Source organism: Protopterus annectens, chromosome 3.part0 (genome assembly GCF_019279795.1).
Source record: "Protopterus annectens isolate FY-2018-M chromosome 3.part0, PAN1.0, whole genome shotgun sequence".
Lineage (NCBI taxonomy): Eukaryota > Metazoa > Chordata > Ceratodontiformes > Protopteridae > Protopterus > Protopterus annectens.
This window is the reverse complement of record NC_056731.1, coordinates 1,184,614,637-1,184,637,055: the sequence shown is the minus strand read 5'-3', so window position 1 is coordinate 1,184,637,055 and position 22,419 is coordinate 1,184,614,637. Positions and strand designations below refer to the sequence as shown.

Here is a 22,419-nt window from a genome sequence, read left to right as displayed (position 1 = left end):
AATGGGGCATGTATACCTGCCTCAGTCCATCAAACAACTATAGAAGACAGTCAAGAACCTCAGCAGACCTTGCCAATGCAGACCCACATGCAGCAAGTCTCGATGGCTGGCAACCTGCTATTGAGATGGAGATATAATTACATATAGTACTATATAAGCAGTAGTATATATGACCTTAGAATTAACTGCAATACACCTCGGAAACACATCAGTTACTCTGATGGAAGTCCTATAGAAGTACATGTAATTTGACATTGGTAAATCTCTGCCTGCCATTGTTGCAATTTATGTGCTGTAGGGTAAATCAGAGGAAATCATCTGCTTTGTAATTTGAACCTGGAACCAACTGAGTTTAAGCCATAAAAGGCAAGTGTGCTACTTGCTGAGCCAATGTCAGCAGTCTTGCCACCAAACATATGCAGACCCTTGTTTGCTTATGTTGAAAGGTTTGCTTCCCACTTGCAAGTGTGCACATAGAAGTATATGTTAGCATAATTGGTTCCCTTTGTACAAAAAAAGTCAGTCTGCCTGTCATATACAGTTATATAAAAGTCAATTGGATTGGGCCCCATGGAATCAAACATGGGGCCTGTCCTAGTGTCAAGCAGAAAAGGCAAGTGCTTTAACTGTGAAGTCTCCTAGGCATTACTACTTAAACAAATATCAAGCAACTAAGAATAATATATACCACCAATACCTTACAATAGTGAATTACTACACATTGCAGCTAGATAGTACACAATGAGTGGCAGACTGCTGTCCCACACAGTGAAGCTGACAGAAATGTGTAAATGTATAGGTGTGTGACAAACAATTTGTGATCCTCGCAAATAATTACATTTGGAAATAACTACTTACATAAAAATGTACGTACATATTTATTTATATAGATATATATATGTATATGTATATGTATATGTATATATATATATATATATATATATATATATATATATATATATATATATATATATATATATATATATATATATATATATGTTCATAGGTAGGTACTAGGCTATCAGCCCAAGGGCCTACAAAAGCCTAGCCAGCAAGGTTCCCTGGCTTACGCCACCCAAGAAAGTTATTTTCCTGTGCCACTGTTGAGCAGGGACACAGAAGTGATTCCCAGGGTGTATTTCCTATTTCCCATCCACTCAACAAGATTTTTCTTGGAAGTGCTAATGAAGAACTTTGCTTGACATAGATGGGTAGCCTGTTCCAGAGTATGGGAAGTCTCTGGGACAGGAATCTATCCCTCCAGCATGTCCTGTTTATTGTGGTGACAAAGTTTAGGTCCCTCCCTAGAGTGTATAGCTCAGAGGGATTGGGATTTCTTTAGGTGTAGCATGTCCAACAGCTATGGGTTTGACATAGCTTTATATGTTAGGCAGAGATCACCTCACAGTAGGTGATATGCCATGGAGTAAAGCTGGAGGTTTTTGAGGCGGTCAGTGTAGGGCATTTGTTTGAGGCCAGTAATCCACTTTGTGAGGTACTTCTATGGCCTTTCCAGCTGCTACAGATGTATTGTGAGGTACATTCCAAAAGGTGCGTTGTAATCTATAATGGGTCAAATGAGTGTCGAGTAGAGGAGAACAATGACCTCTTTTTTCCTGGATGAGAACCCTTTTATGATGAGGTGTGCCACTTAGAAGGACTTCCTGACTACTGTGGCAATGTGACTATCAAAGGAGAGACTAGTATCCACCTGGGTCCCAAGGTCTCTTATCACACATTCTGTGTTAAGTAGATTGCTGCCTATGTGGTAGTTCATGGGTACAGAGTTTTTACCAAAGGGGATGACACTGCACTTTTTGGCATTGAGCTTGAGGCCATGGCTCTGACACCAGGCATCTGTCTCAACAAGGCCCTTCTGTAGGATGTCCACATCATTTGGAGACTTGACTATGGCTCCTAGTTTGCAGTCATCTGTGAACTTTGTTAACCAGAGGCCTTCTATGTTCACCTGTACTTCAGAGAAGTAGATACCAAATAGAAGAGATCCCAGGATGGAGCCCTGTGGTACTCCACATGTCACTGCTTTGAGGTCAGATTTGGAGTCCGCAACTTTTACAGTGTGGGTTCTGTCAGTGAGCCAGTTGGCAACCCATCTTGTGACATAGGGATTTATACCTAATTTAGTGAGTTTAGCTATAATTCCAGAATGGGGGATGGTGTTGAAAGCCTTGGCGAGGTCAAGATAGGCTGTGTGAACCACCTTACCCTCATCTACGGCTTTGGTGACTGCCTCAAAGAAGTCGATCAGGTTCAGGAGGCATGATCTGCCTTTCCCAATCCTGAACAGGGTGGGATCCAGAGTTTGGAGGTTACCAATGTCTTTGTTTATGAGTTCCATGATGATACGTTCCATGGCCTTGCAGACCAGGCTCGTCAGGCTAATAGGTCGATAGTTCCCGGGATCAGTGGTGGCTCTTCCTTTGTGGAGTGGGATAACTGTTGCTGTGTACTATTCATTGGGCACAACGCCTGATGCGAGGCTATTATTGAACATGGCGCATAAGTGGGGAGCCAGTTTGTTCTGAAGTTCGTGTAAAACATAGCCTGGGATGTTGCCCGGTCCCATGGATGCTGTGTTTTTGGCTTTAGAGCGTGCAGCTTTTACCTGCGTAGATGTGATTACAGACACTCTGCATTCTTCCTGTATAGATATGGGCCCTTTACGGGGTGGGGGGGTAAAGTTAGCACTGACTCTATCTGCCAGGATGTTGGCAATATCAGTTGGTTCTGTAATTTTCGTGCCTTTGTGCTGTAACTCAGAGCAGACCTGGGTGTTGCCCTCGAGATTCTTGACATAGCTATAGAATGCTTTGTGGTTATCCTTAGAATTAGTGGCAATTTTGTTTTCATAGCTAGCTTTGGAGGATCTTATAAGGGATCTCAGCTTCTTACTGAGTCTGACCAGGGAGCTCCTCCACTCATGGGATTTTACTCTCTCTGCAACAGTTTCTTCCTTCTGTTGTACAGTTTGTTTATGGCAGGGGACCACCAGATTGGCTTCCTTTTTTTGGAGGATAGCGTCTTGGTTCTGTTTGGGATAGCATGATACATGTACTTGTGTAAATGCTTACAGAGTGCATTTGTGTAGGATTCAGCAGTTGTAACTGTATTGTCCATCTGCATGGGTGTCATGAAGTTCACCACTTCTGTCTTAAGAAGCATGAAGTTGGCTTTGGAGAAATTTTTACCATGGTTTCCTTAATGGGGGGTGGGGGAGGGATTTTATATATATATATATATATATATATATATATATATATATATATATATATATATATAATTTTTATAAAATGTGTTTTATATTTATATATCTATATATTTTTTGTTATTTTTTTGTGTGGAACAGATGCACTTGTCCTGATTTTCCACTATGGTCTCAGGAGCTGTTTGCGAAGAAGAAGAACAGACATTTGTGCAATGCATTTCAAACTGCCGGGGTTATAGTATAGGTGAAAACAAAGAAAATGATGCTTACAGTACATCTCTTGAGCTTTGTCATCAAACAAGTGTTCTTATTGGTGAAGGTGGTCTGGATGGCACCTCCTCAGATTACTGTACCAATGCCTGCATTGATTGCAAGTCTGGCATCCATCCTATATTGGCGCCCTGACAAATCTCCCCCTTGTTTTTTTTTAAACACACCTTTGTTGAATTATCACTTGTGACAAAGCAATTTTAAATGTATACAAAAGTAATCAAACTGTATTAAATTAACATTAACAAACATTATACTTCACATATATTGCTATATATTATATAACATAAGCAACATTACATACATTATTCAATTCCTGCCCCTCTTTTTTTTAAACAAGAAACATATTTATTAAACCATCACTTACTACATAGACAATCATACATTTATAGAAACGAAAACAAACCACACTGACACAATCCTAGTTGCAAGCATTTTACATCACAATCTATACTGACACACTCCCAGTTGCAAACATCATACATCACTTATAATCTACCCAACCATTTTCAGTCAAACATTACATAGCTCATTTAAGTCCTGCTTTCTTTTAAAGCTCATTGCTCCCTTGTATGGATTGTTCCCACAGTTCCCATTTTTCCCTTTTTAGTTTGCTCCTACCCTTTTCTAAAGATATCAATTCCAGTTGTTTTATTTCTGTTAATGACCAACAAAGCTCCTCATTAGCACTCATCAAGAACAATCTTGATGATTGGATGGGAAATAGGAAATTCACCCCAGGGATCACCTCTGTGGCTCTGCTCGACAGTGGCACAGGAAAATAATTTTCTTGGGTGGCAAAAGCCAGGGTACCTTTTTGGCTGGGCTTGTATAGACCCCAGGGCCGATAGCCTAATACCTACCTATGAACCTATGAACCTATAATATATTCCCTACTTATAATATAGTTGGTTTATATTTTGATTTCCATTTTCTAAATAATTGCTTTTCTGGCCACCACCATAATTAAACACAGCAAGGCCTTACCATCTCTAAGCAATTCTGATTCTGTGTCATAGCTCAGAAAAATCATGTCTCTCCTCACAACAATCCACCCACCCAGCATTTCCAAAAGTGCATCCCGCAGGGAATCCTTTAAGTCCACCAGCCCACCACACTCCCAGAAAACATGTTCTCAAGTATCTTTTTTCCCCATCACACCTCCAACAATTGCTGTCTACCTGTGGAAAAAATTCTCTGGAGTCTACTTTTCCAAACAAAAATCCTAAATCTTCTAGATTTTGTTGCATATTTGGGAGACGTACATGTATCCTGCCATTGTTTCTTTGTGAATTGTTTATCAAATCTTTCTTCTTAATCCTTTCTAACCTCCTCTGATTGATTCTTATATTTATTATGCAATATTTTATATGCTGAAGTAATCCTTTTTTAAGGGCAGCTTCTGTTCTAGATTCTACTAAAAACTCTACCAGTGTGGTGTGTGCAAACAGACAGAAAAAGATCATGGTCTCTAAGGATGTGTCACCAATCTGCCCTACAACTATCAGTGCCCTTAGAAGCAATAACCGCTATACAGGTCCCCATTCAGACAGTCATGGCTGGCATAGTCAGCATTAGGCACCCACAAAACCCACAGCAGCGGAGCGGCCCCAATCATCCAGGTCTTTGCTGTGGCCTCACAAAAACTATACATGTTTAACAAAAAAAACAAGTTGCCTCCTCTCCAGTTTCCATAATCCTGATAAAATGGGTAATTGGAGAGAGCATCTGCCTAGCATAGTAATAGAACATAGCTAGCCACTCCGTTCCCTAATACTTTGAAGATAAAAATGTATCTGATCGGACTACCTTGCAGGACACTCCTCATCTTTTTTTTTTTTTTTTTGCTTGCTATTTTGAACAGTGGCAGGACTACAGATTATGGGCAGCATATTTCTCAACTTCTTTGCTCAGAACAATTTGAGGTCAAAGTTCCAAAATCAGGGACAGTTTTTAAATATTATACTAACTCATTTAAAAATTTAATAGAAGGGCAAGGTCTGCATTACTAACAGTAATGTATAATTTACCAATAAGTCAGAGTTAAGAAGGGCAGGGTAAACCTGTGAGATGAAATGGAGGATAGTCTGCAAACTACTGTACATTTGTGAGGTATGTCGTTGGACAGTCACTGATTTGACCTGGCAAACTAATGTTACATAAAATATTGCATTTGCTGAAATAGGTATACAACTAATATTGTTATGGCTTAGTTTGGTATTAGGAGGCATACTCAGCTACATATATTTTGGAACTGCAAGGGTTCCACTGATTGCATGCTTAAGTATGTGAGAATGATTAATGACATCCATGCAGAAACACAAAGTCAGCGGCATGAAGGTCTTTCTTTGTAATACTTGTACCTGTTCTTACTAAATTTATATCTCAAAGTTATGCTCTTTTTAGGTATTAGCACCCAGTGCCATTTATAATCCCTGCTATTTGGCAGTCAGTGCCTTGCAAGTAACAGAGATTCAATATAATTCTCTGTGAAATATTGAAAATCAGCAAAGCAGAAGAATGCATCGCTGACTGCCCCACGGTATGCACTTACAATGGGAAGTGTACGTTATGGTAGTGTTGCTGTCAGCAGGGGATTCTTTTGTTGTATACAATCCTTCATTTGTAACTATCCATCAACAGATCTCTCTCTCTGTTTTGTTTTTCTTTTTTTCTTATTCTGCTACTGCAAGTAACATAAACAGGGGATGGGAGACATGACGACCCTATAGAAGATTTCCCTCTTGGCTCTTGATGTGTGTTGAATTGTTTACTAACAGCAGTACATACAAATCAACTGCAGTTAAGCAAAAAGAAAGATAGCATTCCTTTCAGCTGTTCTGTTTTGTCTGGTAATTACTGATTGCTCTTAAAAAACATTTGGTAATAATTGCGTCCTCTATCTAGCCGTGGTGGTGCAGCAGTTAGCGTTGTCGCCTCACAGCAAGAGGTTCTCCTGTTCGATTCTCGGCTGGAGCGCCTTCTGTCTGGAGTCTGCATGTCCTCACCATGGTTGAGTGACATCTAAAGACATGCAGGTAGGTGCGTGCGTGAATGGGTGTGCCTTCTTTGAAGGTTGGGCATCGGGCTGGCAACTCAGCACCATAAAAATACACTGCCAATCATTAGCAGACCGGAGTTCCACTGTGGCAACCCCTAACCGGGAAAAGCCAAAAGACTTTGTCTCCCCTTCAGAATGCTTTGAAGAAAGTATAAAGGAAATAATACTTTTATGTTCATGCTTGCTATGAGTACAGTCATTAAAAAGTAGTTTTGCTAGGGACTTTGGAACAAGGTAAAAGAAACATCCTGCTGTAACATAAATAACCAAACCCTATACAAAAGCAGACACTCAGAGGAGGTTGCTTGAGTCTTTCTCTTGCCTCCCAGTGATAATACACAGAAGGGTGCTACCAGCATTGGTGTGAGTGGACCTTTGTGAGACTAGCTATCATGATGTGGTACACAGGCTTGTCACAGTACTGCATTGCAAGCCAAGTCTGCTAACTGTCATATAGACCCTTGTTGCAAAGTAGCATGGTAATCAAAAGCCGTTCTGTGTGATATAATCATGGAGTTAATGTATTGCTACCTCAAGCCAATATTCATCATGGGGGTTGTCTGCTACTGCTAAGACCATTACATGACCTATCACTTTGACAGTGGAAAGAGTAGCATATGATTCTGTACCATGCTGCTGTTGTCCGAACTGCCTATACTTTTTATGGGGGGGTGCAGTACATCTCCTCTGTGTACAATTTGAAAATCACTGGGTAATCCCCGATGGCTTATGCGTGTGTGTGTGTGTGTGTGTGTGTGTGTGTGTGTGTGTGTGTGTGTGTGTGTGTGTGTGTGTGTGTGTGTGTGTGTAGGTTGCACTGTATATGTGGGGAGGACGGTTACTTTGTAATTAATAGTAGCAATTTGGCCATAATTTCTTTCACTTTCCATCACAAGCATCAGCATTGCTATTATGCTTGTATTGGCATGGGGGGATTGCAGTGCATTTAAGAGTAACTAGTTGGCCATGCACATGATAGGTGGCTCTCTTTGGTAGTTTGGCAGAAGCAGGATGTGCTTGAAAGCAACTGCTCATTGTTACAGTGTTGCAGTGAGTAACCCTGCCATGTCATAGCAGTTGGCTCTGGTTGAGTTCCTGGCTTTTCACCAAGTGGTCTAGTTTCTTCTAACACCCCAAAGACATGTAGGAAAACTGGCATTCATCCATTTCCTGAATGTGAGTTTGCTTTGTGTGTGTGTGTGTGTGTGTATGTTTTTGATTGCATGTGTTTGTTAAAAATAATTTCACAAATTTTTATCTGTGGACACCCACAATATTGCCAGGCACATACATAACTCTTTTGGGCAAAGGGATCTTTCAGAAAGAAGGTATAAAATGCATCCCAAAATTTACATATTTTAGGGCCCTGGCAACCCCAGCATCCCAGACTAACAAGTGGATTTTGATATAGACTTAGTGGGGGTCCCTGCCATGAACCTACATATTCCAAAACTGTCCCTGCTCTGGGGTGCACACAGAAGGTCACTATAGTTTCTGTTGGGGCTGGGGTCATTATTTCTTTAAATTTACTATCAAATCTCAGAGGTATGCACTGAAGATTGCTATAGCTTTTGTGTGGACCAGGAGGCGGTGTGATCATTATTTCTTTAACTTTTCTCACAGACCTCACAGGTGTATATAGAAGGTCTCTGTAGCTTCTTTTAGGGCTAGGACCAGTATGTTAATTTCTTTAGTTTTGCTTACAAGCCTGAAAGGTGGCCAAAGGCAGCTGATATAGTTTGGTAAGGGCAATGTACTGTCTAGGTGCAGTTAGAATAATTTTATTGTGGTGATTAATTTTTCACTTTCCTCATAATCATAAGTCAGATGCTTAGACAGGTGGCGATATTTTGGGGGTAGATTTAAGAAGGCATGCTGTTTATATATATGTCTGACAGCCACAGGTTGAAATATGCTATTGTGTTCTATTTGTTCTTTCAGTTTGTCTGAGCCTTACTTCAGAGAGGTGCACAGAAGATAACTGCCTTTTAGAGGTAGGGGTGAGGAAAAAATGTTGTATAAATGTATGACAACAGCCAACTTGAAATATATGAATGTGTCCCTCTGCATCTTCACTTTCATCCTGCTCTAACACCAGAAGGATTTAGAATGCGATCTTTTCTATTTTGGTGGGGGGTATGGAGGCAGGCATTACACTCAGTCTATATACCCATCACTGCATCAAAAAGGTGAAAAATGTTCTTAAATGCACCTAATAGCAAATATTACACATTGGTTTCTGGTGGGTCTTGGAGCCGTCACAGCCATGGTTTTATTCACTTATTTTCTACACACTTATTACTGTGCAGTCTTAGCCATTTAGGATATCTTGAAAGGATTCAAGAAAAATAAAGGCCAGCAATAATAATGAATTCCTGTCATTGGCATCATCGGAATAAAAGGTTGTTAAAAAAGCTATAAAATGCACCTCAGAGCATATACAACCCCATGGCTTCAGAGGGGCATAGCAGCTCCCACATTCCAGGCTTACCTGATTTATTACTTCCACTTTTATTACAGTGCATTCTTGGTCAATTAGGTTGTGCTCGAAGGATACAAGAAAAAGCTGAAGAGTAAGACAAAATGTGAGAAAGGAAGAAAGAAGTAATCCGGTGGAGGGGAAAAGCCAGGATGGAGAAAATATGGGGAATTTGTGATGTGGGGGGCAGAGCTCTTCACCTACGGAACCATTTCACCTAAGGCTGTCCTTGTACATAAGAATATCAGAATGTTGCTTCATTGCAACCAAATGCCAGTTATTATGGTAATTTCTCTGTGGGATGGCCAACTTAGTGTGGTACACAGACCTTTTGTAATGTAAGAGCATTTTGACTACAGTTTAATTGTGTGTACTAGGAAGAGCTAAAAAGTTGCTTAGAAGGGGTAGGTACAATAGGGCAATATTTGGACTGGAAGTGCCCAGGGGGCCCCATACTTGAAACTTGCTGGGGCTGTCAAATGTTAACACCAGCTGTGATGGCTGGGATCTCACTGTTGCACCCAAATCGTAGTCTGAGATTTGCTGTACAATGTCAAGCATCTCATTAGCACAGTCAGTGGCATGGTTGATAAGTGCTCAGCCCAGTTTATGAATACTGTAGTACAGGAATGGAGATGTGAAACATGGCAACTAGAGTGTAGATACACGGCATATGTTTCAACAAAGCTACTACTTATGCTCTAAGACAACTCCAAGTTTCACAGGTTAAGGCTGAAAGTTGCACATAAGCCCCATGTACTTTTCTCATATCCAGGCATGTGCACTGTGCCTCACAACTGTGCAACTGTGCAAGCATGAGCACAACTCCATGTAGAATGTTCTGTGAGGGATTGCTCACTGGTGCAATGTGCAGCCTGACTGATTCAGAGACTTTCATGAGTCAAGTCCTCATCTGTATAATCATCATACCAAAATCTGTGTGATGTAAGCAAGAATGGCTGTGCAGAGCCTCATCACACTGGAGAATAAGTCTTAGATCTCCAAGAGGAAAATAAGCTACAGGTGTTTTCAAGAGCAAGTATTGTGCAATGATGACTTCCAAGTGTTGAAGGTAAACAGGAAACACATCCAGCACCAATTCTGTAGTACAAGTGTTAAAGGAGGTAGTCTAATCTTGATATGGGAAAGAATGGCAGACATCTTGACACTTCTATACCATATATGTAGAACACATAGATGGAAATAAAAGGGGAGTTGGGGATATGTCACCTTCAAGTTCTAAGCCTATGTGTTTGCTGAAGATTTGTTGAGTAAGCGATGTTTCCATTGGTTGTTGCTGGCCTGACAGTGTTGGAATGGTAGGGATGAACTTCTATGCATAGGATTAGCATCCTCAGTGGAGTATAAAGACCAGGATTTATACAGAAAGATAGTGTGGGCAGGAGCAGTTGTTATTGGCATGGTGACTCTGCTATATGTCTGGTAAGGATAAGCATGGGAAAACCAGGCCCTCAAAAAGAAGAACTGTACAAAAAGCAAATTCTCTGAAGTGGGGAATGAGGTGCTATTGCAGACCCTCCATCTCCATGGCCAGCAGCTCTTTATGCAGGGTGCTGCAGAATAGTTGTAACAAGATCTTGCTTGGCAGGATGTTGTGGTTGACACCATTGCTATCAGTGGCTGGATCACAGTTATGAGCAGGTCAGATATAGGGCCACCAACTTTCATTAGCCACTAAAAAAAATTTGCTCCATCTTGCATAGGAAGTTGGGGTAATGAGATGAAGTTGTTTTTGGCCTATGTCAGAGGTGCAACAAACTCCACATAATCTCACAGTACAGTTTTAAGACATCATAAATGAGCTGTAATGTGCTTCAAGAATATCGTTGGGGGATGCCCCAGGTGGGTACTGCCATACCTGCTTTACTGTATGATTACTGTTCATTGCACTACACACTGCACATTTCATTTATACTGAATGTTTAGGATACTGCAGATCATCAATGGGCACCTAACTTAAGTATGGTAGAATCTAGTACTGTTGGTACATGGTGAAGTACTAAGTCTGCATGGGAGTATGCCAGAGCTGGTGAGTTTTACTTACACTAGCCTTTGAGCTGTGTTGTGTTCACTGGTTAATCTGTGTCTGGTACCACCACCATGGAACTGCCACCTCCTAATGTTGGAGGGTTATCTGACTCTGATGATGGTGATGATCAGCTGCCACAGTCGTGGAATACCACATGTTTGTATTCTGGACACAGAGTGTGTGCCACTGCCTCTTTTACTCAGACCACACACAGCATCTGTACCTACAAGCACCCAGTGGACGTACACCACACAGGGAGGACATGTTACTGTGGATATTACCAGTCAGAGCAGAGTGAAATTCCACTTGGGTCAGTCCTCAATGCCTGGCCTAAGCCCCATAGGGTGAGGAGCGAAGGGTGAGCAAATGGGGTGCTTACTGGTACTAGTCAGAAACACACATACTGACATCCTCTTGAAATAGCTGTGTCAATGGGTGCATCCCAGTGTTTGCTCAGGGTCATTGCAGAGACACAGGATGGTATCCCCACAGTCTCTTTTCTGAATTGATTTTGAGAATGCAGGGTGTGATGAGATGGCCTCCAGGAGTGTGTGACCTATTAGACTTAATAACATACTGGCACACACGCAGTTCTTCCATGCTCATATGCTGTGTGGAAGGTGACATCCATGCAGCCAGTCCTTTGTTGCCTCTACCAATGGTGACCATCATGGCTGAGGATAGCCGAGGTCATAATCAGGTACCACCAGCACTTCCATGTCAACATTGGTTGAGGAGGGGTCTACACCCCCAAGCTTGTGAATGTCACAGCAGTGGCACATCTAGTAAAAGTCAACATTCACTGTCACACAGCACACCACCAGGGCTGTGTTATTATCCAAGTAACTCCTAGTAGTGGCAGGGCTTATAGATTAGAGCATGTTCTGGATGTCCAACCATCTAACATGCATTCCCTGGACCTATCCAGTAGCTTGTGTCCCAACATACATGCATACAAACCAATACAGTCGCATAACTGCACAGTCAATTTGCCAGTGCCACTGGCCCAACTCATGACATTCCTCAATAACCCCCTGCAGGCCCATGTCTTAAAAACACTGCTCACAGAAAATTTCAGTTTCTACCACACTTGCTCATCTCCCTGTGGAAGACATGGCACAGTCCATACCTTTCAATTGTACAGATTTTTGCTTCATATTTTTGGTCTGTTTCTCATAACATTGCAGTTTACTGGCAAATATTCGGGTTGAAGTCAGAAAAATAATGAGGGAAATTTCAGTTTCAGACTTCATCCGCTTTACAATATTCACACTAATGCAAAACCTGTTATTCTATTAACTTTGTAAGTTTGTAAGAGCAATATTTAAAAAATGCCTCTATTATTGGTCCTTTATCCCCCCATTATTTATAGTTTTATCCAGATTTCTTGCTGTTAGAAGTTGAGAGGTATGCACACTTGTGCTTCCTCCCACCCATGTGCAAATAATGATACCCACACCCTTTGTACTGTGTAATTTAAGTTGTCTTTGTCTGACACACATTATGGCCATCTTATGCATGAATAAATACAGTCTGGTGATGGGTTTGCGTATTTCACTTTTACTGTAATATGTATGCTGTGCTGTGGGCTGAAGCTGTGTGCAAGCTGTTGCTTCTTTGCCAGTGTGAATGCAGACTGCACCCACCTCTGCTTAGCATTTTCATCCCCTGCTCCTGGGTGCACCACTGACTCCTCATCTGGCTCAGTCTCCACTGCCTGGTGTGCTGGCAAATATTCTCCTGCATCTGTTCTTCCTGTTGTAACGCCCTCTTATGCAAGATATTGTGTCGCATTGCATTTTTTCATATGTGCCAGGATCATAATGCAGGGCACCACCTGATACATCCAGCTACTGAAAGCATGCCTTCAGCATCCCAAACACACTCTCCACAATGGCCCTAGTTGGATGTCGCAGTGGTACAGAGGTAGTGTTGTCACCTCATAGCAAGAGGTTCCCTGGTTTGATTCTCGGCTGGAGTGCCTTCTGTGTGGAGTCTGCATGTCATTCCTGTGTTTGTGTGGATTTCCCCTGGGTGCACCAGTTTCCTCCCATGTTACAAAGACATGCATCTGGAGCATTTCTCCCTGGGCCTCCATTGAAAATTGTCTTTGTTCAAGTCGGACTTTCCCAGTTAACAAATGTTAAGTAAATAAATAAATAGTTTGTGATAGGGCATAGCTGGATCCCTGGTTTGTTTCATTCTGTAGATTTCTGATGGGTGTCATCAGCAAGGGCTCCAGTACATATATGGCATCACTAATAAGTTGTGCATATCTGGCATCACTAATAAGTTGTGCCTGGGGGAAGTCACCCCCTCATAAACCACTGATAAAGGTTGCCCATGACATATGTTGAAGATGTACCAAAACCATAAAAGAGATAAGAGGAGATAACTGTCCCCTGCATTAAGGTAGAGGACTGACCTCACTTCCTTGGTGTTTGTAAAAAATGAAAAATAAAAACACTTAACCATTACAATATTAAGTAATAGTAACAAACAATCTAAAGCTTCAGATGTTAATTCCTCTTCTATGAAGATACTGAAGAAACAAACTCAAATAGGGTTAGTCACTGGAATAACTCATCTTTAATTTATGATAAGCACTTTTGTCCACCAAATGGACTTATCAGATCAGTATTTCAATAACAGCTTTAACTCATGGAAAGCTAATATATACATAAAACGCACAAATTATAATAAACTATGATTGACAACCTCATACATAGTAATGAGCCTAGCCTACAGCTAAAAGCTAGTATGATATAACACAAGTCATTTTTACAATCCACATTAACATAAGAAAAAGAAAGAGAACTAATAAAACAAAGTCCAAATAAAGTGAAGTGCAGAAGTAGTAATTAACTCCTAATCTGTCTCTAGATAGGGACAAGGTGTCATAAAACTCCCTTCACTAAAGGCTATTGGTAACAGCCTGGGTGGCCTGTAGGTACGTTATAGATGAAACCCTGTGCATTATAGACCACCTGGCAATTAATGGAGTGACTTTTACAGTTCATATACCTTATTCCCAGGTCTTCAAATGGGACCTTTATTTCAAAAAGGGTGCACTCTATGGTCCCCGAATACCTCAAGGAAATGAGCTGTATCATAAAAGTCCTGCATGGTGTTGACTGTCTCCTTTGTGGTACATGGAAGTGATATATATGTCCTTTATATTCTTCAGCATGGCATCAGGAACTGATAGAATATTCTCTAGGTAGATGCCTGAGATACCCCCACTGTATCCCCTGCTGGTTGTTGAAAACTCTCCGTTACTAGTATACATAAAGCCACACACACCCTGGCATCCATTGGGATAGGTAAACCATGTCTCCCACTAGCTTGCAGATGAAGCGAAGATGTCTACTAGGTCCTGCATGATGTCCCTATCCACATGGTGCTTGCTCACAATGTCAAAGCTGTAGAATCCATGAAATGTTAAGCACAGCCGTACCTTTGAGGGCAATGATGCATGCAACCATGGTTCACAGTGGCAGTAATAGCACACTTCATGTACAAGTTAACTAATACCATGGCAACCCCTCTGATTCTCCAACAAGAACATGAGGTTTTTAGCTAGTGTTAGAGCTACATGTCTTGTTCTTTATATGTTTCTGATTCACTCCACCATCTTGATTTACCTTATTTACATACACAAAGCCCTCATTTTAGTAGTCATTCATTAGCATCTTCTTATACTACCACTAGTACATGTTGTGGGTAGCTCTGGTGCTTGGCTTTCACCACTAATGCTATGTGCATATTTGAATCACTTGCATATCATGCAAAATTGCTTACCACAATGTGATTATGGTTTATAAAATCCAAGGATTGCATTTCCAGGAGTACATAGGTATTTCACTTATGGTTAAACTTGCTTTTGGCACAAAGGTGTTGTTTATATTGCACTTTGTATGACTTGTCCATCAGAGAAGGCTTTGACGAAGAGAATATATCAGTATCAAAGATGATATGCAGAACACACATAGTAGGCATGCCCACAGTTGTGTAAGTTTTAAGAAATTCCTCCCTTATATTTTGGAGAAGGTATATGTCCCAATTAGACAAGGCCAGTGAACTTCACTAATTTTGTTGAATTCCATCCACACACCATGGATAAGTGACAGATTATCAATTACTAGTTTACTGACACTTAGGAAAGCAAGAATTTGATTATTTGAAAGAACATAAATATCAATAACAGAATATAATTTTATCATTTTTATTAATATTTTTAATACAGATATTTTTATAGGATGCACTTGTGAAGTTTATTAAGAGACGGTGTCTACGAATGTTGCAATTGTTATTATGCTACCAAAGGTAAATTAGATTATTTGTTAATTAATTTATACTTGGCATTGTTTGGTTTAGAATGACAATGTGATTGTTATGTGGTTGTTAATGTCAGTTGTTTGAAGTTTAAAATATTCTGAAGAAGTTCCAGGAATTTGAAATGTAAATAAATAGCGTTTGGCACAAATATCGACATTTTTGTGTAGCTTAGATTTTTTTATACATTGAGTGAAGTGAATTTGAGGTTAGTAGTAATTAAGTTAAAATGTGGGGAGTAAAGGCAAGGTGAGGGGGATAGGTGCCCTGGGTGCAAGGTGTCAGAGGCACAACTGGCAGATGCCAATGGTAAGGTACTGTGACAATAGGAAGTACTGCCAGCAATGCCAGAGAGAAGTAGGGTAGTGGATGCATTACTTGTGCCAGCACAGCTATCTGGAATTTTGTAAATAATTGTATGTCATTAGTATATCAAACTGATCTATACAGATGCTTGTGCTGAAAATGTATTTGTGAGCTTTGCTTGTGTTAATTGTGTTAAAATGCATCAACACTGCACCATGCTGAAATTAAGAGGAATGTACATGTATTATGTTATCTGAATTAAATGTATATGTTTTAATAGAGGACACTGGCACAGCAATGGTTAACCAGCTAGATTATTTTAAGAAAATAAGGGAAATGTAAATGAGCTGTTAAATCATTGAACGGCACCCCCACAGAGCTGAGTAGGCCCAGAGATTCATAGGTTCATAGGTTTATACTAGGCTAATGTGAATCCCTTCATGATCAGCACCTGCACATTTGAGATGTCTGGGAGGCTACACACCACTGGGATAGTATCATTTGACTAATTCTGCTCATATGGGAGGAGAGTCCAACCAGGTTTTTAACATAGCTGAGAAGGCCTTTATGATTTTGTTTTGAATCTATTGCAATTTTTCTCTCAAAGTTGGCCTTGGATGATTTTATAGTGAGATAAGATGGTAGGTCTGGGAGCAGCCATTATCTGTTAGCTTTTGTAAATAAGGGGGAAGTGTTGTAAATGCTTCTGGTGCCTAGGCATTGCCATAAAAGCTCTAAATGTGTATTGTAGCAGTCTTCTAAAGTCCTGTCTCAAACTTCAAAAGGAAATATTGTTGGAACCTAGAGTCCAGTGACCAGATGAGGTCATTCTGCAAGTCATCTTGGATATTATATTTTACAGGGAGTAATCTCAGAATATAGAGTATTCTGTTTGGGAGCCTAACTAGAAAGACTACTCATGTATTTCATCTTGCCTTGCCCAAGTAAGTTATTAGGGCAAGGTATAATTCTCTTAGATTCAGTCAGGAATATAGTGAAGCTTAGTTTAGAGATTGCTTTTTCTTTATTTCTATGAGTCTGCCCATCAATTTTAATTCCAATATTTTCTGTGATTTGAACTCTGTGGTTTACTGTGAATATATATTCAATATTTTCATGTTCTTTTATTATTTATTAGGGCTGGTTCTTGCAGAGAGTATGTAACCCCTGGGAGTACTTATATTTATTTGGTGACATTGTGTGGGCCACTCCAGAAGGTCTAGCCATCTTGGTGAACTACTACCATTGTATTAATAGTAATATTACATAGTATAATTGGACACCCTTTGTTAAGGGCCTTAGAGTAGCTGATTGTGGAGTGTCTTGTAGCAGTGAATCTACATTATAGTCTGGGCAGAAGGGGGCATATCTAGTAAACCTGTGACAGCCTTTCCCAGATGTGTGTGTGTAAACTAAATCTTAAAGTGTATGTGTGTGTCATCTACTTGGGGCAGGGACATGAAGCACTGGATTTACAGAGATGGTGCTGGAGGACTTGGCCTGGACACTCGGCTGAGGACCCAACCCTACAGCTGTACCAGTGGGGAGTCTTACTAAGGATCTGAAGCAAGACAGATATAGATGCATCCAGACCCTGGGCTGAATGTGTAACCTGTGTGTGCTCTTAAGAGAAATTGTATTTGATGCAAAGAGGTCTGCATCTGGAAATACCGAGTGTATCCATTTGTATTCCATGTGCACGTCCTTTTTCAGTGTCAGTGGTAAAGATGCAGGTTTCATGATTACTGGCCCAGTGTAAGGATGACACATAGTGGTACCCATCACATATTGGCAGCAGTAGTGGGTGTCACCGATACCATACATGAAAGCCTTGACTACAGATACAGTAATGGCAAAAGTTTATTCATTTAATTTTGTACTGAGGAAAGGCACCCTTCACCTCCCACATCCCCTTACTTAATTCTTAAATATAGTAATCCTAAAGTCACGCAGAGAGAAAAGATAAAACACCTCACATGGTGAATCACTGCTAGCAGATAAAAACAAACTTCTAGAGCATAGCTCTCAACTGTCCAGATTATGACTCACATTTTCGGTCTGTTTCTCATAAAATTGTAGTTTTCTTACAAATCTTTAACAAATCATCAAAGACTAATGTCAGAAAATAATGGCAGGCATTTGATTTCCAGACTTCAATGCCTTCAATAAAGTTATGCTCATGCAAAACTTGTTATTCTATCAACTTTCTAAGTTTGTAAGAGCAATATTTAAAAGTGTTCCTATTTTTTGGCCTTTGTCCCCCAATTATTTGTGGCTTTGTCCAGATTTCTTGCTCTACGAGGTTGAGAGGTATATTCTAGAGATACAAGTGCAATACCAGAGTGGACATTGGCAAGATACAAATGGTGCTCTACACTAATTTGCTTTGCGGTTCATATAACCTTACAATACAAGACTGCATCACAGTTTTCTATAAATCACTATTCAACCAAATTTGCTTTCAATAACATCTGTATTTATTGATTTTTTTTTTCAGTGGTCTGTGATTCAGTGAAATGCAATTCATTGAAATTGAATGTATATAGACTATATCTCTCTATATATATTAATATAAATATATATATATATATATATATATATATATATATATATATATATATATATATTACACACAAATATCTATATATAGACACACACATAGATATATTTATTTTCTGTGATTTGTTCAACAGATTATCTCCACTAGGCCACTGGCCTCTTTTCAGGTGAGACCAGAGATGGTATTTTTACTGATTAGGAGAAATTTGGCCGGGGCAGCAGGAAAATTCCCCCTACTACACATGTCCTTTTATATATGTATGGATGTGTGTGATTCTGCACTTACATGCATACATGTGTATGTATATATATAGTTGTATTTCACGGTTCCTCTTTGGTTATACTACACTTACTGCTGTAGCATTTTTGTTTGGTCAGGATATGTTTCACTAAAAGGTATATTTGTTCTACATGGACTGCTTCACAGAGGTGTCCTTAACTCATATTCTTTTTTTTGTTTGTTTTTTTGTTTTGTGGGACATTCAGTTGCTGCCTGATTTTTATCTACTTCTGGTTTGATTTTTGTTCACTTTTGACACCAATATGCTTCTGCTAAACTAAGCAGGAACATCATCTTAGATTTGTTCTCCTCATGTTTTAAAACTCTCACTGTTTGCATCTTGTGAGGTCAAAAGATATAGATACAATCCTATGATTGCAGATCTATACATGTAATCAATTAAGCAGGGACATCAGCGATCTTTAACAAAAAAGGCTGTTGTTACAGCAAATCCTATAGATGAAGAGGTGGCTTCAGTTTAAAGGTGTGCAGCGGGTCAGGAGTGTGAGACTGGATTCTTGAAAATGCAACTCATGTTCTGCTTTCTACCATTCAGCAACTGATATTTTTGTTAAGCATGCATCAGAACCTACTGTGATAGCATAGAAGGATAAAGCCCTGATTATGGCCCAGCCAACCAGGGTTCAATCAGTGGATTAGGTGACTGACAGAACATCAGGCAACATAAGCATTACCAACCCTGGGAGAGGGCAATTATGGGGGGTGTCAATTGTGACAATTCATGGTAAAGGCTGGGGGTGCAGGCATTGTCCAAAGGGTGGAATAGGCTAGGGACATGTCTGAGCTACAGAGGAGGTGGGGCAAAAAAAAACACACATTCCCATTGCATGTCCACCTTTTGGATGTTACAATGGGAAATGATAGGGAAGAGGGAGTAAAAGGTTAGATCTTAAATGAACCACCCAGTGGAGAATGATTGACAGACAACCTTAATTTCTACATTGTCTCCAGCCTGCTGAGGTATGTAGGCATCTAGTAGACCCTTTGATGGTGGTGGAGCACTGGTTAGGGAGCCATAGGATGATAAAAAGGGGATAACCCCCTTGAAAAAATAGCATGTGTCAGAAGCAATTTAAACCTCAAGGAACTGCTGCCAGCCTGGTGCACTTCTGAGAGTATCAATTCAACATTCAATGTATCCTGTGTATATGTTTGTACATGTCCTATGTCTGTGAAACAATCTAATACACTAGATATACATAGCTACAATAGTTTATATTTTCTAAATAATCCACCATATCAAAAATTTAACTGACAGTACAGAAACGGTATTCTTATATCTGTAATTGGTCATATTGTGCTAGTCAAATTAATTGTGAAACAAGGCTGAGATAAGATATGTCATTATGATGTGGAGCATGTAGGAGACCACATCCACAGTGAGTGATGTCATAAGCACGACTATTTATTATCCTGCATTTGGGAATCAGTGTCAGTCTTACTAATGGCTTGGGGCATGGATGTAGGCATATAACTTTGCATCTTAAAACATGTCACAATGCCTCTCTTTTTCCTTGGTGACCTTTTGTAGTTTGTAGGTTATTTATATCTACACCCTCGATTCAAATATGCACACATCTACTTTGCTGGAGAGAATCAGTGTGGTTTAAAATCAGCATGTAAGATGAAACCTTATAAAAAAGATGGTAATTTAGCATGGACCATGTTCCTTGTCTTCATCTTATGCACTCTTACTTCCATTTGAACAAGCAAAATGTCCTTTATACTCTTGTTATTATGGGTCTTCTTGGGTTAATATTAACAAATCAGCTGGTGTCATCTTGAAGAAAGCTGATCAAGAAAGAAGTTTAAAAAATTTAGCGCTCTTCAACATATGTGTTAACTGGTGATGTTACCTTTCTGAGAAGAATAAATAGCTAAGCAAGATCTGACAGGCTCCTTTAAGCATAAAAATCAAAAGCATTGTATCTGCAAATAATGAAATTATACAGCTAATGAAAGTAATGACCTGACTTTTTATTATAACAGGCATACAAAAAGAGATCTCCAAGACAAGACTCAAAGGAGATTTCTGCAGCATCAGCAGACCTAAAGAATGGATACTACAATGGCTATATATATGCAGCTAATGGTGTGTTACAGAAGAAAGAACAATAGAAATCTCAGTGACTGAAGATCATCAGTTATATCACACATTTTCATCTTCAATTGTGATGCAGATTCTAGTTGTAAAATAGCAAAAATATTGAAAAATGATGTCATACTGGATGCATTAGCATTCCAATTTTTGTGACCTCAGTTTAACAGTGTTGCACTGTACCTAATCAATTCACATCTACAAACACATGAATGAGATCAAATATATTCTGATCTATTGTTTTCAATTAACATTTGTAATTTACATTAATGCCTTAGGACAATCCTACAATGTGAATTTCAGTATATTTTTGTTTGTTTTAATATTAGTATTGTTTATCTTCTAAACAGCATTTCAGAACATGGCATTCTGTTTGTATATGCTCAACGGTAAAACCTCTTAAAAGATTAATCAGCTAACATGCCTTACTTTGAATTCCTAAGGGCTGACAAACTACAAAGCTTCATTAGATGGGCATACCTATAAGCCCTCACAAATGAAGATATTAGCTTCAGGTACTTAAAATGATTACATCTATATTTCTCTAGTCTTGACTTTTATGTCTTGCTTCAAATGTTGCAACAGTATACCATAATGGTACAAACAAGTTATATTTTTACTTCTGTACTGTATTCAAAAATTGAGGTAATAAAGCACCAACAATTTTTTGCCAGTTGCATTCTGGGAACAAAAATTTTGGTTCTGTAATAAAAAATGCAACACAAAGAATAAATCCATTTCTAATATTCATCCCTGTTTTGGTTATAAAATGTAGTTATTTTTGCTTTCTAGTGAAAATGTAGCAGAATGTGCAAATGATGAGCGGTTTGTTTTATAACTTTTGCTGTTTTGTTTCCTTTCTAACCTACAACTTTTATTTCAAGCCCAGGTCTGTCTGTAAGTTACTGTTAGTGACCTTATTCTTGCATATCACTAGTGCTGATGTAGTCAGAACCACATCCATTTGATATTGCTCATCAGACAAAAATTGATTTATCCAGGTCCATTATAGACACACACACACACACACACACACACACACACACACACACACACACAAGTTTTCCAGTGTTTTCCGACCAGACCTCTAAACTGTCACTCTTTTGGAGGAACTTTCCTATTTTCAGGCCTTATTTTCCCCTGCACAGGATGTCCCTATACCCCTTCACACAACTTTATGAACCCGCCTCATCATGTGATTTTTTTTTAAGTTGTCTAGTACACAGGAAAACAATCACTGCATAACCATCATACTACTGGCAATAATAATTTACAGAAAGAGGACATGTTCCATCTCCCTTTTGTGAAGCAAATATAAATGATCTTGTGTGGTAGAATTTTGTAATATATTCATTATAGTCTATAGATTTATTGCTATCTCTTTACTAATGTGCTTATACTTTTTCATCATTTTTGAGGCTCTGTTTTTTAAATGTGTGTTTTTGATTAGCTTGCACATTTCCACTGGAAGTGGAAAGAGTTGTATGATATTTGGCATTCACATTTCATGCTAATATCCTCAAAACAAACAGCACCAGAATTACCCATTCTAAAGACTTAAACATTGCCTGGGATATAAATGGTACCTGCTGGACAGACAGGCATGTATCCCAGAGACCACCCCTTCTCCAGAACGGGCTCCCCATCTACATGAAGTAGAGTTCCTCCCTAACCTAATTCCACTGTAAAATGGGCAATTAAATGGGGAACAGGAAATTCATCCCTGTTTTGGTT

The 22,419-nt window shown here is 39.5% G+C and overlaps 1 protein-coding gene across 2 annotated transcripts in view; it reads left to right on the top strand.

Annotated features, from left to right (window-relative positions):
- The window catches only part of ELOVL2 (ELOVL fatty acid elongase 2), a 921,742-nt gene extending 900,307 nt beyond the window's left edge, over positions 1-21,435 (top strand). For both annotated transcript variants that reach the window (XM_044065398.1, XM_044065397.1), the window contains one exon: positions 20,577-21,435. In XM_044065398.1, the coding sequence (XP_043921333.1) occupies positions 20,577-20,705 (129 nt within the window). In that variant the 3' untranslated portion in view covers positions 20,706-21,435. The remainder of the gene's footprint in view (positions 1-20,576) is intronic.
- The last annotated feature ends 984 nt before the right edge of the window (positions 21,436-22,419 follow it).